The sequence below is a fragment of the Zosterops lateralis genome, assembly GCF_965231275.1.
Source record: "Zosterops lateralis genome assembly, chromosome: 24".
NCBI lineage: Eukaryota > Metazoa > Chordata > Aves > Passeriformes > Zosteropidae > Zosterops > Zosterops lateralis.
The window spans coordinates 3655023-3675625 of NC_139784.1; the positions used below are offsets into that span (position 1 = coordinate 3655023).

At 39.2% G+C, this 20603-nt stretch overlaps 1 protein-coding gene across 2 annotated transcripts; it reads left to right on the top strand.

Moving 5' to 3' along the window:
* Positions 1-6: 6 nt before the first annotated feature.
* BRCA1 (BRCA1 DNA repair associated) lies at positions 7-18835 on the top strand. Of its 2 annotated transcripts, XM_083877833.1 has the most exons (22): positions 7-101; positions 456-555; positions 1012-1065; positions 1409-1489; positions 1974-2062; positions 2937-3082; positions 3759-3861; positions 4781-4826; positions 5293-5435; positions 5920-9258; positions 9916-10001; positions 11576-11754; positions 11936-12102; positions 12552-12877; positions 13487-13574; positions 14162-14239; positions 14686-14726; positions 15340-15423; positions 15815-15869; positions 17099-17172; positions 17582-17642; positions 18655-18835. In XM_083877833.1, the coding sequence occupies exons 2-22, from the start codon at positions 476-478 to the stop codon at positions 18756-18758; spliced, it is 5424 nt and encodes a 1807-aa protein (XP_083733959.1). In that variant the 5' UTR covers positions 7-101; positions 456-475; the 3' UTR covers positions 18759-18835. The 2 variants fall into 2 exon arrangements, with proteins under 2 accessions (XP_083733959.1, XP_083733960.1); XM_083877834.1 differs by lacking the exon at positions 7-101 and having other exon boundaries at positions 395-555; positions 3762-3861.
* The last annotated feature ends 1768 nt before the right edge of the window (positions 18836-20603 follow it).

The following is a 20603-nucleotide window of genomic DNA, read 5'->3' on the forward strand; positions in this document are numbered from 1 at the left end:
GGACGCCTCTCCCCGGCCCGCGGTCAGGCCCCGCTGCCGGGCCGGACCGGAGCTGCCGCCGCTTTCTCTTGGTTTTGCTGGGCGGTCTCAGCTGTGCTGGTGTAGGTACGCCCCGGCTCCTTTGCATAAGCCTCTCCGCCGTCTTCTTTACCTGCTTTTCCACCTAGAGCCCCTCTCGCTCTTGCCTGGTTTGTGCTCTGCGCCCTCGCTGAGTTTCACCTGAATAAACCCTTTCTGGGCTCTCCTTTGGGTACAGCACACCCGAGAGGTTTTAACTGCAAACGTTCAGAGTAAGAACCCCTCTGTGCTGTAACGTGTGTTTGCTTAAGCGATAACAGCAACGTGTTTGATACCGTTGTGCAGTTGGAGCGGAGCCGTGCGGGGGAGAGCATGGGCATGGGAGGCAACAGAATATTTTGCAGAAACAAAGCTGATAGTATTTTTCTTTTCTGTAGAGTATTTCTGGATGTGAAGGATGGACTTCTCAGTGATTACTATTGAACAAGTACAAAATGTACTTTCAGCTATGCAGAAGAACTTGGAGTGCCCAATATGGTATGTCAGGGAATAATGTCGGTATAGTTAATTTTTTGGAGGTGTATTTTTTTTGTTTCTCATTTCTTTAAAAATGCTTTGTCATTATTTAAAAATGCTTTGTCAGCTTACCAGAAAGCTCAGACATTTGTGCTTAGAACTAAACATATTGATGTTTTGTAAGGCTCAAATAAGAAAGTGCAAGAAAAAAACCTTATATTTTGCTCTTATGTTCTAGTAAATTTTGCTTTTCTGTTAAAACCAGAATGTGTCAGTCCTCTATTCGGTGAGGGGAAAAATGTATCTGATTGGATTATTGTTTGTAAAGCCGTGTGGGTTTTGTATCGTCTGTGATAGGTAAATGAGGTCTGTAGTTCTTTAATGCAAACAAATGCTGAAATAGCAAAGGTTCTGGTTGAAGTCTGGCTCCCTCTGTCTGTAACCTCTGTGCTCTTGTTTTTGTTTCCCTCTTTGTAGCCTGGATGTGGTACAAGAGCCTGTTCAAACAAAATGCGATCACATATTCTGCAGGTAGGTTTGAAAACTTGCAAGGGCAATGCAGTTTTTAATTTCCATACATAATATTTTTTGGTTTATAATTTTTAATTCCATATATACTTGTTTTAATTGCCTTATACACTTTTTCAGTGCTAATCATGTAGTATATTGTGTTTTGATACCTTATGTGTTAGGGGGAAAAGTCAGTTCTTTAGAAAAGAGAACTGCAGCTTCACAAAGGTGTCAAAGGGGACCAATCAACTCACTAATACCAGAACAAGAACTTGATTACTCCTAAGTGGTGAATGGGCATTCTCAGTTTTAGGGAAAAGAATACCCTTCTCTTGTTACCATCACAAGTGTTCTTTCTTTCTAGGTTCTGCATGTTCAAACTTATCAGCAAGAAGAAAAAAGGTGTGGTGGAGTGTCCTCTGTGTAAGACTGAAGTTACCAAGAGGTGAGGAATGCATCTTTGTGAGGGGCTGGAGGATGAGGTGTTTGAGCTCTGAGAACAGACAACAAGAGTCTTAAAATATATTAATATAAGACTGAAATACAGGAGGAAAAAGTGGTTATTAAGTAAGCTGTCTATTTCTAAAAGAGTAAACGTAGTATCTTACCTCAATGTGAACTTTTTCCAGGTGAACACACCTCTCTTAACAAATGTCTTTGCTATATTAGTGTTTAATCTGTGCAATTGATTTCTCTCTAACAAGCCTCTATGAGAAAATGATATGTACAGTTTTGTGATAGTTTCAATTCCCAGTTTCCCCTCCAAATTTGGAGGAGTTGTGTTGTTATTCCGTGGCAATGATTTCTTATTGTCTCATCTTCCACTTTGGAGTTTTACCCCTTTTTTGGCTCAGCCAAAATTCTAGAAATATTTATAGTTAACCCAATTCATTTGTCCTAAAATAACTGAAGTGCTGATGTTATTTCAGAGGCCTGAAAGAAAATTCCAGATTTAAGCAACTAATTGAAGGATTGTTGGAAACTATCCGTGCTTTTGAGCTTGACACTGGAGTAAAGTGTAAGTGGTGTGAATTTATGCCCCCAATTTTTATTATTTTTTTTTAATTCATGGTTATTTGTAAGGTACTCCATTTACTGTGCAGTAACAAATACGGAAAGAATTATCAAAAGGTTTTTTTCTTGGATATGGAAGCATAAGTTCCACTAAGTTTCCAAGATTTTCTTAGAAAAACCTCTTGAACAGTTTTACTGTGTGTGTTTGATGACTCTAGCCAATCTTAAGTTTAGTTCCTGAAGCATGGGTGGATGTGTATCAAATCATGTTTAATCTCTAACTGTGAGGAAAAGTCCTGCTTTTGATTATGCCCAGCCTTGCAGTTTTAATTTATTAGAACAGTCTCAGAGCCTGAATTAGCCGTGTAGCCATGTTAACTCATCCCATTTAGATGGATCCTCAGGGAATCCAAATTTCCCCTTTCCACACTCAGTCCCTTGTTAAGGGTGTTTTTAGGGTAGTGAAAAGTCAGACATGTGCCTGTTTATATTTTGGTAAACCAAATGTTGTGGCTGGGGGCAAATGGTTGTGTTTTCTACATTCTGCTATAAAAAATAGACTTTATTTTTTAATTCTTTTCAACTTGCTCATACATTCTAAAACAATTAGAATTAGATCCTGCTCTTGCTAGATTATCTATATAACCAAAATTGGTTGAGAAAATTAGTTGAAAGGCTCAAGATTTTACTTATAACTTGAAGAGTGCTCAAAAAGAATAATCAGACTAGTAATTCAACAAGATTTCTTTCTTGGATAAACATATTTTAGCTGTATATGCACCAAGTGCGCAGAGTCTACACAAGTCAATTTCACTAATATATAATACTTGAGTCAAAGTCAGTGTAATTTATTTTTTTTTCCTGATAACATCTCTTAGTTTTAAGGAGTCATCGCTTTCCTAAAGCATCCACAGAAGCCACTGGTGCTGGATCCCTGTGTGAAGAAAGTTCTGTCATCCAAAGTAAGGGCTTCAGAAAGAGGAGAAAAAGTGCTAAAGAAAATGGACAAGAAAACTTCACCTTGGTAACTGTTTTTTCCCATTTTAATTTAGCAGATTGTTTAAAAATGTATTTGGAATGTGAATATGTGTATATACATAAAATAATGAAGTAGAAGATTTTGGATTGATCTCAGCTTGTTGTTTGATCTGAGTGATATTCTGGACAAGGACATTATATATTTATGCCTTCAACCTACTTGAGAAAGATGTTTGCATTAAACCTGAACTTATACATAATATTGCCATAATGCAGTCTGCATTGAAAACTTGTTCCACCTGCTTGTTTCATGAGGCTGCCTAACTGTTTGCAGGATTTTTACCTTTTTAGGGGTAAGATCATAAACTATGTCTCAGGATTTATAAGGCATTACCCAGCTTGGGGTAATTAATCTGTATATGTGACTGTCCATGGCATTTGTTTTTGTTTTCATCTGTTTAATGCTGCACAGAATGTTAGACAATACAGAATGTAAGATCAAACTGTTAATGATTTGATCTGTTAAATGCATGATCGCTGTTTCTATTGACACATTTCATTACTGATGTCAATATGATAAATTACTTGTATTGTGCATAGAAGCTACCAATGCATATGAACTAAGTATTTCTATCAGCCCCCTGTTAAAGTTTAAATAGCTATGATTTCTTTTTTAATACCCCACTGTTGTAAATAACTATTCCTTTTTATTCTCCTGTCAGCAGGAAGCCAGTGTGAATATTCAGCTTACAGATGCCAAAATGTGTCGCCCAAGAAACAAACCCCAGAAATCTGATTCTCAAAAGGGTATTTATATAGAGTTTGGTAAGATCTGTTGTAAATCCACACTAATTGATCCCGTGTACAATGCTTGCAAAGTAATGAAAGGTGATTATGTTCAAGATCTTTATAAACACTAACTTTATCCTTAGCACACAGAATGACAACAAAGGGACAAATTATGGACAATTCCAAGTTGGTAAATCAAAAGGGGTTTTTCTATATAATTTGTTATATCATGGCAAATAATGCTGCTGTAGTGAACAGTTAAGCCTTGGTGTACAAGATCCATAGAAGGTGCTTACAGATGTGCAAAAAATTGTGCTGTTACAGCTAAAGGTGGCCTCTGTTTTCTGAAGAATACTAAAACTTGTCACCAGTGTTTGAGATGAGAATGAAATCTATTTGAGATATTAATGATCTTTTAGCAATCTCTAGTTTTTCAGAGTTTTATTTTATCTGGTGTTGACTGCTGTGAGAAACAAGACATGCCATGAATAGCTTGTTTGTTATGCTGTTCCTTCAAGGAAGGAATTGCTGCCTTTAATGAGTAGAACTTATTTCCTCACTTTTTACCTTCTTGTATCTGCCAGGATCAAAGGATCTGTGAGAGATATTTGAATATATTTCTCTGACTTCCAGCTAAAATCTCTAAATACTAGTAGCTGTTTTGTGTATAAATTTAAAAATTAGAAACTAACTTTTAGCTAATTAACTCTTAGTTACCAGTCTGCTACCAGTCACTGTATTTAAACACAGTTTTATGCTGGAGCCATGTAGTTATACATAGAAATCATTGTAATTAGGTAAAATACTTCACAATTGGACTTGATTTCATCTGCTCAAAGTTGAAAGCATCTAGCTCTAGAAAGGAATAGGCATGTATCTGATGATAACCACTGAATCTAGCAAGTCACCTTTCCCTGAATCATTTCAACCGGAGTAACAGATTATTTGTTTTCAGGCTCTGAATCATCTGAAGAGTGTTTTAAACAGCCAAGCAAAACTGGGTAAGTGAAGGTGATTAAGGAATTCGTATTTTCTAAGGACAGTAGTTCAATATTCCCCTTTTCTTGTGTTCTAGTTTCTTAGCATAGGACTGATGTAATTCTTAAGCTGAAAAATGGTTTTCAACTTTGAGGGCATTAGGGTAGAATGGGTAGCTGAATTCCAACAGTTTCCCATATTAAAAGCTTTAAAACTGTTTTCCAAATGTTTTCTTGGGAACATAGATCTTCCATAGAAAAGTAGGCACTGTGCTTTAGAAAGTAAATACTAAATTCAGGATTGCAAGAGTGAATCTTTTAAAGAAATGGCCTGAAACTCTGGAGAGATCTGGTTGTGGTGAGTGTCAGTTGTGCAGCTTGACTTCTCTAGGAGCTATTTCAGAGAGCAAAAAGGGGAAAATAGCTATCATCTTCTATTCTGTCTGTTATGGTTTTATCTGTAATGAAAGTACATTTCCTTTCCCAACAGGTTTGAAGACAAAGGAGTGGTTCAGGTTTCTTCTCAAGTAAGGCTGGAAGGACTTGAGAGTGCTGAGGAAGGGAATGAAAATTCTTGCAGTGCACAGCCTGACAAGCTGTGCCCCAAAGAAATAACACTACCAAATGTCAGAGGTGTGTTGTTATTTTGGTGACAAAGGTGATTAAACTTGAAAGGGACTACAAGTTAACATTTTTATTTCACATGATTGTGTGTATATATATATACTTGCAGCCTGCTATAATGTAGTTCTATTGATGCCTACAGCTAATACAAGATTATTCCTGTAGACTTGATACTTAAAATGTAGATGTTCTATGTATTGGAACAAAAAGGAAAAAAAGTGACTTGATCAAAGTACAAAACTTGATCTATTCTACATGAGCCATATTACACATGAAAAAGCACTGGCTGGTAATTCTTGTAAAAATTTAAAAGAACATGTAATATGATCTTTCTGCCTTTCTCTAGAGGGAGATTTGTGCAGTGTTATATTCTGATTAGGGGAGGAAATAAGAGCAGTTCTTTTAAAACAAAGGAGCCATTAAGCTTGTTATTTATTGTGTTTGTGTGTGTAAAATAGAGGTTAATAATTTATTATATCTCTAAATCTAACAGATGAAAGTGATTTCTCAAAGGAATGCTTGAACAAGAAAAGCACTCAGAGCTTCACTGAATGTGCCAAACCTGACCAAGTGAATGTGACTGAATGTCAGAGTTCTCCTTTAAATATTCTTGCTGGAGACCTGCTCCCAGAGCAGTGTGACAGAACTGGTGATGCCAGTCCCACAGTGAATGGGGACACATCATTCCTTAATAACACAGAAGAAATGGATGAACAGCAAGCCCAGTACAACAATGAAGACCAGGGGTTTGATTTAGAAGATAGCTCAGAGAGCAGGCTGGATAAAAACAAGGAAATGGACATTGATGTACAAAGTGTGGGAGCTGCAGAGGGAAATGAACCTGAGAATGACTCTTCCCATGATAAAGAACTTTCTATGGAGAAGCTGCCTCAGCCAGGGACACTTCACTCTGCCCCCCTGAATAAAGTCTCCAAGAAGAGACTGAAGCAGAGCATTCAGAAAGTCAATGAGTGGTTTTCAAAAAGCAATGAGATTTTGTCTTCTGGTTCTTCCCTGGATGAATCTGCTGCATCAGCTGATGTTTCAGGTGAAGGAGATCTGTGTTTATCAGATAAAGAGTCCTGTATTTCAGAAAAGACTGACCCTCTGGCCGATTCCATGGAAGTTGCAGCAGTGGAAGGAAAAAAGAAGGGGTCAAAAAAACAAACAGCAGAAAACATCAAAGACAAAATATTTGGAAAAACATACGTGAAAGGGAGGAAATCAAATCCCCCTTCTACCTTGAGAGACGTTTTGCCTACTAAGAGAAAGGAAGATGTGGCTGCTGATAAGTCCCAGAATAATTTCAGCAATGACAGACTCAAACGAAAGAGGAAGAGCGCCCGTGTCCTGCAACCTGAGGATTTCATCAAGAAAAAAGATACAGATGAGGCAGATGGGGATCCTCAAAGTGTTAACTGGGGCCCTGGAGATGCTGAAAAGAAAAGATGTGATGAAAGCGTTGGTGCTAATGAGAGTCACCTCTCTCAGAACAGAGCAAATAATACACTAACAGAACCTGAGGAAGGAGGAGAGTCCATGTTGAAGAAAGCTACTGAGGAGGTCACTACCAAGCCCTGTGATGGGGAACCAGAAATGTATAATTGTGATCAGAAAAGCACCAAAAAAAGAAGTTCTGCAGCAAAAAGTAGACATTCTAGTAGAACTAAGTGTGCTCTGCAGTTAGTAGTGAATAGAAGCTCTGTTTTCCCTGATCCAGCTGAGCCCCAGATTGACAGCTATCCAAGCAGTGGAGAGCCCAGGAAAACTGATTCTGAGCAAAATCCAGTCAGGCGCAGCAGAAGGCTGCAGTTACTTTCTGAGGAAATGACAAAACAAACAAAGAAAGGAGTAAAGGGAGCAAGAAAGAGTAACAGTGATCATGGAAGGTCTGTCTCTGGGGACCAAAGGAATGTGGCAACTCACTCTGCTGAACACAAAGAGCTGTGTGAGCCTCAGGATGAGCTCAGTGACGGGCCAGTCGCTAATTTGGAGAGAGGTGATCTGGAAGCAAATGAAATGCAGGTTAATGTAAAGAATTTATCTGACACTGCAGAAACTGGAAAAAGTCTGTTCAATCCTCCATGTCAGCCTTCAAACTGTGGTTCCACTGCACCTGATACAAGTTCTCAAGACAGTGAAATACGAGGTAGCCCTCTCCTCCTCCATTTTTCTTCAGCGTCTGCTGGGCAAAGTGCTTCTCACCAGACTGAAGTGGTGGCTGAATCACCTTTCCCCCAGGAGTGTGGGCATGATTCACAAAATGTTCCAGGGGACTTCAAAACTGAAAAGTTGCCAATGGCTAAAAACGTTTTGGAGTTGACTAAGGAAGCTGAAGACAGTGACTTGGACACACAATATTTGCGGAATGTATTTAGGCATCCAAAGCGCTCATCCTTCAGACTTTTTCAGTCTCACAGTGCACGTGCAGTGGAAGATCCTGCTTCTGAAACCTCAAATCCATCATGTGCTGCTCAGGTAGAAAATAAGGCTAGCAGACAATTGCAACCAGAAGGCTTACAAGAAGAGAAAGCAGCTGCTCAAGACTTAAATAGGATTTCTGAGAAAGAGAAGCTTAAGACCTGTGAGTCTGCCAATGTTGATCCTGTGCCTTGCTTTGCTGTCAGCACAGAACACTGGGATGACATTTCACAGGCTGCAGAGGAAGAGACTCTGACACCAGCAAGAGCAGGGACTGCTCAGACTGAACATGGATTGCTACAAGAAGAGCAGGACAATGAAAAGCCAGTGTCAAATGAGATGGGGATAGAAAGTGAGTTGAGACAGGATCCCATTGAAAGTGATGGAAGCCAAAGTGATCAGAGCAACACAGAGAAGCATGATTCCAGACAAAATGATTTAAACACAGGCCAGGAAATCATCTTCAATTCAGAAAGCAATCAGGCAGGAAAGACTGAAGTTGTTACTGGCAAAGGACCAATCCTACATTTTCAATCCACATCAATGATTTGTTCTGAAACTTGTCAGCAAAGCCCTGCTGAATTCAGCTGTGAAATCACTAGGACAAAAAGTAGCAAAAGAGAAAGAAAATATGTAAAGGAGAATGAAGAACAAGCAGCCCAAGCTGTTAGCACAGCAGTGCCCAAGTGTTCAGCTGCAGGGGCTCTGGGAGAAGCTCTTGGAGAGAATAATGATCTTACAGGTTTGTCTGAAACCCCTAATTGCTTATTGAGCTCTGACACTGATATTGAGGTGAACACCAGCTTATGTGAGACTGATAGGAGAGAGCAATCTGCAGTGTTTGTAAAAAGTGCCAATGCCCTGGGAAAAGACCTGCACAGTAGAAATGCAAGGTCTAAGCCAAGATCCCGAGGAGTTCGGAAGTCTCGAAGACAAGTGCAGAAACTGCCATCCTCAGATGAAGAGTCCTGTGAGGATGAGGAGTTACCATGCTTTCAGACATTCATCTTCAGGAAATCTGCAAGCACACCTTTGCAGACTGATAAACAAATGACATCTCGGGTAGAGTCCCCAGTGGTGGAGTGTCCAGTGAGTCCCGGTGTGTTGCCTCACAGTGTGAATGATGATGGCAATAATGTGCAGAAAGTGTCTGAAGCTGTCCTAAGTAATGTGTGTGTTTCACCAAGCCAGGAGTCAGAATGCTCTGTCAACTTATTTTCTTCCCAGTCCAACATGTCTGAAGAATCTCTTAATGGAGCACAAGAAGCGAAGAAACTTTCACCACAAGCTCAAGTGTCCAAACAAATGAGCAGTGTAGATGACAACAGAGAAACTTCTCAGAATTGTACTGGAGGGCTGAAGACAGCCAAACATGAATGCCAAAAAGACCCAGACATGGGAACAAATCTAGGTACAAACCAAGATTTTTCTCTCTGCAGCTGTGTTTATAATGTCCTTACACCAAGGGTTTTGATGTTTGCATGGGAACTTTATTCTGTATTTAAGGGATGCTTGCTCTTCTAAAAGAATATATCAACCTTAATCAAACAAAAAACCCTCAGTGGTTTATTTCCTGACAATTATGTTCTTCCAGTGTTCTTTGTTCAGAGCACAAATGAACAGCTTGGGCACTACAGACTGGCTGATGGGAATTCATGTTTGAGGGAAATGCTGGTTTCTCTTACTGCAACATGATACTTCCTTGTCAGCAAAATTTCACAGCCTATCCAGGCTTTTCCCCAGATGAAATGTTTGCTGAATTGGCTGTAGAATTTTGTAGAGAATATTTTGCCATTTTTATGGCCTTTCTAAATGTTTAGGACTCTTCCATCCCTGGTGAAACACTGAATTCTGCTTTGTCATGTGTGTGACATGGTATTCTTTGAAATGTTCACTTTAAGGAGATCTGTTCTTCTAACTTCAGCATTTTCAAAGCTTGTCACTTTAGTGTTATTAGTTCTCTAAAATCTCTACGTACTAAGAGCTGATAGATAATGTTGGTTGGTTTGTTGTTGTTGGGTGAGATTTTTTCTTTAATCCAGGGAGTTTTTTTCCCACCTTCTTCAAGGTGAAGCGTCTGGATATGACAGTGAAATAAGTATTGTAGAAGATTCCTGTGGACCATTCTCCCAGGCTGAAATCCTCACTACACAGGTGAGTTTATGCACTGAATGCTGGAAGCAGCTTGTAAAAAGTGTAAAAATCTCTCATTCCAGGAGATGAGCAAGCACATGCAAGCTGTGAAGTCAATACAGTGAAAAACTCCTTTCATCCTAATTCTTCCAAAAGCATAAATTAATGAAGAACTGTAGAGCTGCTTCTATGCCATTATTTGTCCAACTTTTCCTCACCTGATGACCTTACACTGCACGGCTTGTTATGTGCTGTTGGTTACAGGGCTTAATTCTGGGAGGTGCTAATTAATGCATCTCCACACTTGGCCAATGCTGGAAATGTCAGCTCCCTATATTAAAAAGCTTTAATGATAGAAATTGGTAAGGATTTGGTGATAAGGATTAGAATTGTTACAATATGATATTTAGTAGCATGGAGACTTGTCTTCTCTGTGTAAAGATTAAATCAAATAATTCCATATTAGAGTATAATAGATGCAAGTCCCAACAGGCAGTGTCTAATGAAAGGTGTGTCTGGCAGTGTAATTTTTGTCTGCTGTTAAAATCCTGAATGCTGCTCAGGGGCCTGACTTTATGTATTGGGAGATTTGGGGTGGGGGTTCAGCTGAGGGTTAGGGGCTTGGGTTTTTCATGTTTTGCTTTGGGGTTTTTCTTTGTCCTGTGTGACTTTAAGGTAAGTCTTATGCCAATTCTCTCTTCGGCATTATCAGCCCTATGGGGGCTTATGTATGTCAAAAAAAAAAAGATGAATTTAATTTTTGTGCTTTATGGGTGCTTCTTCTGTTCACAGCATCAGTGTAAAATGTATTCACTGGCAGGACATTCCTTCCTGCTGTACCTTCATGGATGGGGATACTGGGATGTGCACAGGCTGAATGGATTCATGGCAGTGTGGGTGGGGGATTTGGATTGTGGTGATGGTTTTCTGTTTGCTTGGGGCTTTTCATGGGTTCAGTAACAAAGAGGCTCCACACGGTGCCAGTGCTGGAGCTACAAATGAAAGGTTCAGTTCTGTGGAAATTGCTTCATCATGCAAGGTGAAGGGTTTGGGTTTTTAAAAAGGTCCTTTGAAACCCTCAGCTATTCTTATGAGGACCTGCCTGTGGCATGTTTTTGATCATGTAATGTAATTTTTGAGGGGGAGCATAAGGAAGAATATTATGATTTTTTTTAGTCCTTTAAATGATCTTTGGAGCTTTTATTAACAGTGGAAAATGAAAACTCAATTTAAATTTAATAATGAACATCATAGATTGAGCTACAAATGGAGTTCAGGCTTAAAATTGTAAAGTAATTGAAAATTACTTTCAAAAAATTTGTGCAGGAGTTGTTTTGTTTTCTAATTGATTAAACTCTGAGACATCTAAACTGAAATAACATGACTGGCAAAATGAGTGTGTGGTTGTTTGGGTGTTTTTGCTTCTGATGTAGGATGTGTGTACTATTTGTTACAGTAAAAGTACCACAGTCACCTTTGGAACACATGGCAAAAACTTAATTCAAAACAATTTTGCTATTTCTAATTTTCAAGTGTTTGTTAAAGAAATTAATCCTGTGTTTGCTTATGTTGGCTTTCCTGTGCCTGCTTTGCAGCAAAAGAATGCAATGCAAAACAGCCTGAAAAAACTTCAGCAAGAAATGGCTGCGCTTGAAGCAGTGCTAAAGCAGAATGGGAGTCAGAACTGTGAGGGTTTACCTGTCCCCAGGGAGCTGCCACATTCCAAGACTGAAGGAGCATCTGAAATGGAGCAAAAGAGAGAAGAAAATAACAGGTTAATTGTTTTGTTTGGACTTTTGGGGTTTTTAATGTTTATTTCTGAATTTTTATTTTAAAAAAGAATTAAATGAAGTATCTCTGAGCCTCTGGGAAATTACAATAGTTTCACTGTTGCTACATTTTTCCTTTACTTAAAAGAGGGAAAAGTGTATTAAAATCAATTTCCCTCTCTCAAGGTCTCCAGAATTGTTGCTTCCATTTTCTAAGTCCTCTTTAACAAAGAAATCAGATGTGGAGAAAGGCCCTGAGTGTGACAGTGTTGTAAAGAACAAAACTCTCTCTGAAAAGACAAAACCTGTGCAGGAAGCAGTGCAAGAACACAGGCAGTGTCAGCTTGAAGCAGGTAACATTTAAGAGAAACCCAGTGCATTTTGATTTCTGGTGGATTTCTCCTGTTCTTTTCATGTTTTCACATATCAGCAAGATAGAATTTTTCCCTGTAAGTCAGGGATTTTAATTTGTATGTTCCTGGTAATTTTAAAAAGGTGTTACTGCTTTGTTTGGCAGCCCATCAAATGGGGTGTGACAGCATTTTGACAGTAATAGGAGTTTTTCTATCTCACTTCTAAATTCAGACACTTTGACAAATGCTGCTAAAAGTTCCACAGGTGTTCTGGTGTCTTGCCTATAGATCAGGAAAAGGTAATGATAGAGGCAAAGATGAAGTAATAAACACATAAAGAGGGGGAGTAACTGCAGAATTTAAACCTAAAAGAGAGAGCAATAACCTTCTGGCATGACTCCAAGGAAGAGATGCAGTTTTCTGAAGGAGTAATTTTGCTTTTTCTTCAGAAAATGCAGAGGAGCAGAAATCTGGGACCAGGAAAAAGAGTGCATCTGTCTCATCAGATCTTTTTGGAAAGGTGACCCAGGGTACAGAAAACTCTTCCTCCTCTGTAAGGCCTTTTACCCCTCGAACTGCAGAAGCCACAGGTGGGGCTGTTGTAGCTCAGAACACTGATAAAAGCTGTGGCCCAGGACACAAATTAAGGAGAAGTGAATGTTTGCCTGTACCTGTTCTGCACAATGCAACTGGGAAAGAAAATGCTGCATGTCCTGTTGTGACCAAGAGGAAAGAAATGTCAATTGTGGCATCAGGTCTGAATCACAGCGAGCACGTAAGTGAATTTCAGAATTTTAGATCAGTAGTTAATAATTCCTGATTACCACTATTGTCCTCAGTAGAGAGATCTCCAAGTGTAATAAAACTAATCTTGCAGAAATTGCAGGTGACTAACATAACAACTTAAAGTTTATCACTCCTAAAACTGTAAGAGTGCTGCCTTTGATGGCACTGTTAAGCTAGTGAAATTTGAACTTCTAAACAATCCCTGATGTCTGGGGAGAAAAACACAGATTCCAAAGCCAGAGGACTTGCGGAGCCTTGGGGCTGGGGAGGGGCTGTGTGGGTGTTTGGTTCAGGCACTGTTCTCAGATGATGCTGCTGTACCCAAATTCTGATCCATAGTGAGCATTTCTGTAATAGCAATTCTGAGTTACTGATAATCCTGTTTCTGTACTCAGTTTCCAGAAGGATTTGGCTTTTGGGTTTTAAAAAACACACCAAGAGTTCTGCATTACTTTAATCTGTTTAATGGTGCCAAAATTAACTTAAGGAAATGTACATTCTGTACTTTAAAGTAACTGTCACATTATGCTACTACAAACTGGAGCTGTTGGGGGGTTTAAAAATGTTGCTAACTATTATTTTCTTAACTACTTTTCAGTTGGTGGTCCAGAAGTTTGTGAAAAAAACTCAGAGCACTTTATCTAATCACATTACTGAAGGGACAACCCATGTCATAATGAAAACAGGTTTGTTGGGAGCTGGGCACCAAATCCTCTATTGACAGACCATGTAGAATTTTTACCTTTAGTTTAAACAACAAGCAGACACGTCAGCAATAAATTTAATAAGTTTGAGGAAGAGGTATTGATTGTTCTCTCTATTGTAAGTTTTTTGTTTAAACTTAGTGAGTTTTCTCATTGTGTTTCACAGGATCAATGTGAGGGCAGTTTTCCTGTGTGTTATTGTTACTTGATATTTGTTTCTCCAGCTGCTTGGTTAATTTTCAGGTGTTGACAGCACACTAGTGTGAAGTAGTTCAGAACCAAAGAGAAGGAAACAAAGATAGTTCCCAAAGAATTAATGCTTTTTCATGCCTCTTTATTGATTAATTAAAAAAAAAGGGCTCACAAGTGGTGCATTGATTAGTTTCTGCTCATTTTCTTCAGTTTAGTAGGATCATGACAGTGGATTTTTTGAACCTTTGTACAGCTTTGATATTTTGCTGCTGCACTTAGCAAAAAAAAAGTTTGCTTTTGCATACAAATACCCTGAACCTGTGGCTTTTTTGCTAATGGCAAAACTAAAATAACTCTTCCTGTTGTTTGCTCTGCAGATGAGGAGCTGGTGTGTGAACGGACCCTGAAGTATTTCCTGGGCATTGCAGGAAGAAAATGGGTAGTTAGTTACCAGTGTATGTAAAACTGCTCTTTGCCCTTCTACCATGAATGCAGCCTTCACTTGTTACAGTAAAGGATCTCTTCATGCCTTGCCATGTGATGTTTTGCAGTGTTTCTTCTAAATACTTCAAAAGAAATTAAAATTAAGAAGCACAAACAAGCAGCAATATCAAGCTTCTTACTCTTGTGAACACTTTTTCTGCTTTCAGATGGCTCCCCACTATGGCAAAAGCTTTTTGTCACTCTTAGTTTAAATCTTTGCAGTGCATGGCATCAATTAGTGTAAAATTAGTATTATTTATAAATGGTAAAAAAATTCTTTAAGTACTTTCACTGTTATATTGTATTCCTTTAGTACAAATACCTACAATTTAATATAGCAATGAAGTCAGAATTCTGCTAGTGGAATAAGCATTTTGCTGGATAAAATTACTTTTCTTGTTCTGATCTTTTTATTTAGGGATAATTCAGTCTTTTAAAGAAGGAAGGATACTGAATGAGGTAGGTCTTTTATCTTGAGTGAAATGTCAAATGTTAAGTAATTCAGTTACTGATGGTCTTATCAGTTACCTCAGATATTATCTTAACATTTAATATATGGAATTTTAGCTCTGAAACCTGGGGTTCTGGTTTTGCCAAAAACCACATTTAGGCCCTATGTATTCATTGATGTTGAAGACATAATGAGTCCCTATTATTTTTAACAGGTTATAGACATATTTTCATAAGTGTTCCTACTGATATTAATAGATTAGACCATCGAGCAAAAGATCTTTTCTTTGCTTAAGGAAATTATGTTATGTACAGACAGTTTCTATCAAATAAGTCTTTACTGATAAGACAATTATAGTCTTGGATTGTGCTGCTTCTTTTATTTAGTTTGCTAGATTACTATACAGTTTGACTATAATTTGTTTCTTTAAAAATTGCCAGGTGCTGCAGGGGTTTCATCACTCCAGCATTTCTCTTGCAAAGCCTTTTTAATTCATATTCTGAACACACTCATAGATTTTAAGTTCTGAAATCTGACATCTTCCTGTTTTGAAGCAGAACTCTGACAGGGAAGTGTTCCCAGTCTCTAACTCCTGATTCCTTGCTGGTTTTTGTGTTCCAGGAGAACTTTGAAGTCAGAGGAGATGTAATCAATGGGAGAAACCATCAAGGTCCTAAGAGGGCCAGACAGGCCCTGACTGAAAAGGTACAAGCACATCAGGGATGCAAACTCTGAGGGTTTCAGATATGTGGCTGTGCTGGCTGAGTATCTGGAACTTCTTCCAATATCTCTGCTGTTCTATACACACAGAGTTGTTCAAATTCAGCATTTTTATACATGAAAAGTGAGCTCTGTCAGCAGCAGAGCAGATATTCTGAAGGGGCTCACTAAGCCTAGAGTGAATGTTCTCTTTTTATAACAGAGGGTTAGTGCTCTTTAATATTCTTTTGGTTTGTAGCTTACAAAGAGCTTTGGAAATGCTTTGTGAAACAGTCATAACTTGATAACAAGCCCTGGAAGTGCAATGAAAACAGCATATAAAGCATTGTTCCTTTAAAAACCCCATATGAACTCTAACATGTTCCTTGCTTTTCAGATCTTTAAAGACTTTGAGATCTGTTGCTGTGGACCTTTCACTGATATGACTCCAGGTGTGTCATTTTAGGGGAGTTGGATGAATGGTTAACATAAAAAATATTTGGAAGGGCACTGTGCATTCACCAGAATTTTACATTTGACCTTTTCTTGGGTAATTTTTTACCTCTTTTCCTCTGGAACATTTAAAGTACCTACATGGGGTAAAGTGTAGGTTAATAATTTTATCTATTTCTATCTCCAAATTGAGTTGAAATGGTGTTCTCTTCTATTTGGATGTCCTCAGACAACCCCCTGGCAATTCTGCTGCATTTCAAACTAGGCCTTTTATCTAGTTTATCTCTGATTCTCTAGCACTGAAGAAAAAGCATTAATGTCATGCTGTCTGGTAATTGTTATTGCTGCTCTTGATCACTGATATTTGAGCATTTTTTCTTCTGTCTTAGTAAACAGTTCCTAAGTATCCTTTTTCTAGCAGCTGACACATCCTTATTGTAGCCTCCTGTCTATAGGAGCAAGTGGTAAAAGTGAAACATGACAAAGTTAAAAGTTAATAGAAAAAGCTCTTCAGGATAGCTTCATTTTTGAGTTTTAAAATTTAATGAAGTATGTGACAAGTTTTTGAAAATTTAATCTATAATTTTTCTACTTAAAATTTTTGTACCTGCCTTCCCATTTTTTTTGCTTATTCAGCAAATACTTTCTGATTTTTCCAATTCTGACTGGGTGAAAATTTGACTGGGTGACTTTATTTTTGTCTGAGTGAAATACTCTCATGTTTCTTGACATTTGCAGTAATTGGATGCAGTGCTTTCACCTGCTGCAGGGATCCTCAGCTGTGGCTCTTGCACTTGAGAGACTTGATCTTCTTCACTACCAATTCAAGAAATTGGTGCAAATAAAGTACTTTTATTAATGAGTACTTGGCCACTTTTGTTAATGAGAAATAACCACAGTTCTAACTTCTGATTTTTAATTTTCATGTCACATCTTGCACCCTTATGATAAGGGGAAATAAATTGTGATTAAGCTTTGGGCCTGTGTTCCAGTGCTTTTTCAGGGTTTTGTTTTGTGCAGACCTGTCAAGGGGGTGAGGGAGGAGGGAGTTGATGTTCCCTGGCAGGTTTGAAAGTGAAAGGACTCTTTTTCTACTGAGGCTCACATCTCTTTCAAATTATGGTGGTTTGTGAATTGGAACAAACACACGAGGGCTTGGGGAATAGTGTCAGCTTCACTGTGCTATAAATCACTGAGGTAACTGACTGATTTCATCTGATTTCCTCAGAGCATCTGCAGTGGATGGTGGAGCTGTGTGGTGCCTCTGTGGTGAAGCAGCCTGACCTGTTCTCACACACAGCAGTAAGTGCTGAGCAGTTTTTACTCTCCCACAGTTTCAGAGCTGCCTGCACAGGCTGGCAGTGCCCCTTGGCTCTGGGCAGCCTTCCCTGGGAGAGAGGCTCCCTTGTACTGGAGGAATGATTGATGTTGGCCACATCACTAATTTGTCTTGAAATTAGCACTGAGCCTCCCTTTCCAGCTCCAAAAGCCCTTTAGTGGCTGAGTGTAGTCACAGCATTTCTGGAGAGAAATCACAGAAGAATCTTAGGAACTAATGTGTTTCTCCCTCTACTATTTCTTAAATTCCTCTCTGAAGTGATGCTCTGAGCACAGTTAGCCCAGTTATTGCTCTCTGTAGATAGATACGAGATTGGGGATTATGTAAGGATAGACAACAATAGCATTTTTATTTTTTATCTTAAAATCCTAGAATTCTACTGCTGTTGTGGTTGTGCAGCCAGATGCTTGGAAGGAAGACATGGATTGTAGAGGTAAAGCAACACTGTCCTAAGCTGCTTTCTGGTACACATCAACTGTCTTTGTCCCTTCTGTCCTTTTAATTGCTAAATATCAAAGGGGTGTAGAGAAATCAAAACTCTGCTGCATCTGGAGATGGAAATATGTCTTGTAAGAAAAATCTTAAAGGACAAAGTATACTGTCTCAAGAACCAGCAAGAGTCTTAAAAGCTTTTTCCTCAGTTGTCCTCTGTGTATCATCAGCTTTACAGAAACTTCTCTAATTGAATGGTTTTTAAAAGGTGGGGAAGGGTGTCCTTGAAGGACCAGTAAGATCTAGGAGAAAGCCTCTGATGGAATAAGATTCCCTTGGTCTGAAGAGGTCATGTTAAAAAGCCTTAACAGATGTAGTTTTGCATTTTTTTCTTTTAAGCAAAATGCTGGAGAGAAACCATGAGGCTTTGAAAGTGCAAGTGTTCCAGACTGACTCAGAGACAGTGAGGTTCTAGAAGGAGTGGGAGCTAGTTGGGCTGCAGGGAATCCAACAAAACAGTAGAGCAGGATGATGATGTGAAAAACCCAGCTGTTTCCATGGCACTGGAAAAAAGAGAAAATAGAATTATCCTGGAATGAGGAAGAACAGTCTGAAAACACTTCAGTAATTTTCTGTTGCTTCTGTCTCAATGAGGCTCATTGCTTGTCACATACTCGGTATGGCTGGGCAGACAGGAACCAAAGCTCTGTCCCTGAGATCCTAAATTAAAAGACAACAACTGTGTTCTTTGTTTTTAGTGTTTCTATTGTGGGGTTCACTGCCTCCTGCTTGGCCAATTGCCCAAGAGCTCCTCTCTGTCACTTGCCTTGCTGAAGGGAGTGGCAGTGCCACATCTCTGCCTTCACACTTCTGCTTTTTTATCAAGACTTTTAAAATGTCACAGATAAAGCAAACAGCTTATTCTGAAAGACATCAGTGGACTCACCTTAAGCTTGTTTGGACTCCTTTGATAACAGCTGCATCATTCATTTATTTGTGTCTGTGTCTTGCAGCAATCCAGCAGCACAGGAACGTTGCCGTGGTAACTCGGGAGTGGGTCCTGGACAGCGTGGCTTGCTATGACTGCCAGGAGCTCGGTGCTTACCTCGTGTCCTAAGGGTGAACAGCACTTCTTGTTAATAATAAAATTATTTAAACAACACTGGAGGTGGAATTACCCACTGTTCTTTAAAGCTTTACCTTAACTTACCCTAACCCTAACCCTAACCCTTAACCCTAAAGAACTATGAGATTGTAAAAGTTAAACAAATTTTTAAAGTTAGGAAATGTAGTGTATGGCCTCCCCAGAGAAATGGTGATACATTATTTGCCAGAGAAATTATTTGCCACTGCAGCCAGTTTCTGTTTAGATCCCTGGGGACATTTTGGAGACAGTTGTTTAAAAGAGGAATATTGGGCTTGGGGATTGAATTAAAACATTACCTGCACTCTGGAGTAACCTCCATATCTTCATTTTGCTTAAATACAGACCCTGAATACTGTTTTTTGAATATTAGTGCATCAGCCTTGGCCATTGATTGATTATTGGTTGTGTTGAAAACTCTACAAACAGCTTTCCTGTTGTGCATTAAACTGCCAACTCACCCTAACCAGAATCACTGGCCACAGGTGTGGTCCCCAGAAAGGCAAAGATTGAGTCCCAACAGAAGACAAGGCTTAAAACCAGGACCCTGTACCAGTGCTGTCAGGCTCATTTCTGACAAGGGTATGAGGCACTGTGAAAGGATAATGAATAGATGCATTTTAGTATCCTGGTGACCCATGATAAGCCCAATAAGAATCTGCTTCTAATAGTCCCTGCCTGCAAAATGAGGCTGCAAAGAAATTGGTTTTTTATGAAAGAGACTATCTTGCTTGTTTCCGTTGCCAAGCAATTCAGTTTCATACCTAATTTTGTACTTTTGAGAGCCAAACTGCTTGTTTAAAAAGGAAAAAAAAAGCTAAGTTTAGAAAATTTTTTTGTGATAAGATGCTGCTGTCTTGGAAAGTTACAGAAAGTATGTTTATATATATATTTGAATGCACAAAAGAAATAAAATTATTTTGGCAAGTATTTACCTAATTGTTTAGCTTTTATCTGAACCAGTCCCTGAGTCTCTGCAGTGAGACATACGTGAAAAAAATACCTTGGTCCAACCTCCTGAAATGGGGAAGGAAGTGGAGACTTACTAGTGAAAGTAAAAAATGCAAATGAAAATTTCAGAGATGCAATCAGAATTGCAATTGCTATCAACCTGAGAAGTGAATGTCTTATCAACTTCCTTGCAGCTGCCAAGTGCAGGTAGGGTGATCAAGCATTGCTGCTGGCAGAGTGAGAGCTGGCAGCATTTGCTCAGCTGCTGTTTCCTTCTGTGTGACAATATTCCAGAACTACCAGGCTGCTCAGCACAGCCTCACTTCCAGCCTGATGCTCCTCTTATCTCCACAGCCCATGCTGGCAGTGGGTCTTTTATAATCTACATTTCAAAGGATAGCTGGAGGCAACGACTAAACACTGCCTGTTGGATGCAAGGAAAAGGCCAAGAGAACTGTTTTGCTTTGGCCATTGTGAAATTGTCCGCCAGATATCGATGCAAAGATTCTATCAGGTCAGGTACCGGCTCCAGCTGGATAATTGTCTGCAGGAATGAGACCCATGGTGCTGCTGTTCCTCCTTGGAGGTGACTAGATTTGTGGAAAATCACTTTCTCTCAGGTGTTATCTGTGAATTTTTGTAGTCATCTCCATCTCGTGTGAGATTTTAATGAAGTGAAATGATTCCCAAACAGTTCAAGCCCAGATCTGCTTCCAGAGGATTGGGCAGTGTGAGAGGAGTTGATGAGGCCTCTGGAATCCATCTGCATTTCTCCAGTCAGATTTCCAGCTTTGGTAACAAAGCCACAGCACCTGGAGTTTCAGACCACTCTAGGTCATTCTGTGTCAGCCTCAAGCTCCATTTCTC

Excerpts from the sequence above, each read along its gene's own strand:
- BRCA1 (XM_083877833.1), top strand. The coding sequence starts at position 476 with ATGGACTTCTCAGTGATTACTATTGAACAAGTACAAAATGTACTTTCA. Across the intron at positions 12,878-13,486 it reads GTCTGAATCACAGCGAGCAC|TTGGTGGTCCAGAAGTTTGT; the intron begins GTAAGTGAATTT and ends ACTACTTTTCAG. Across the intron at positions 17,643-18,654 it reads GGAAGACATGGATTGTAGAG|CAATCCAGCAGCACAGGAAC; the intron begins GTAAAGCAACAC and ends TGTGTCTTGCAG.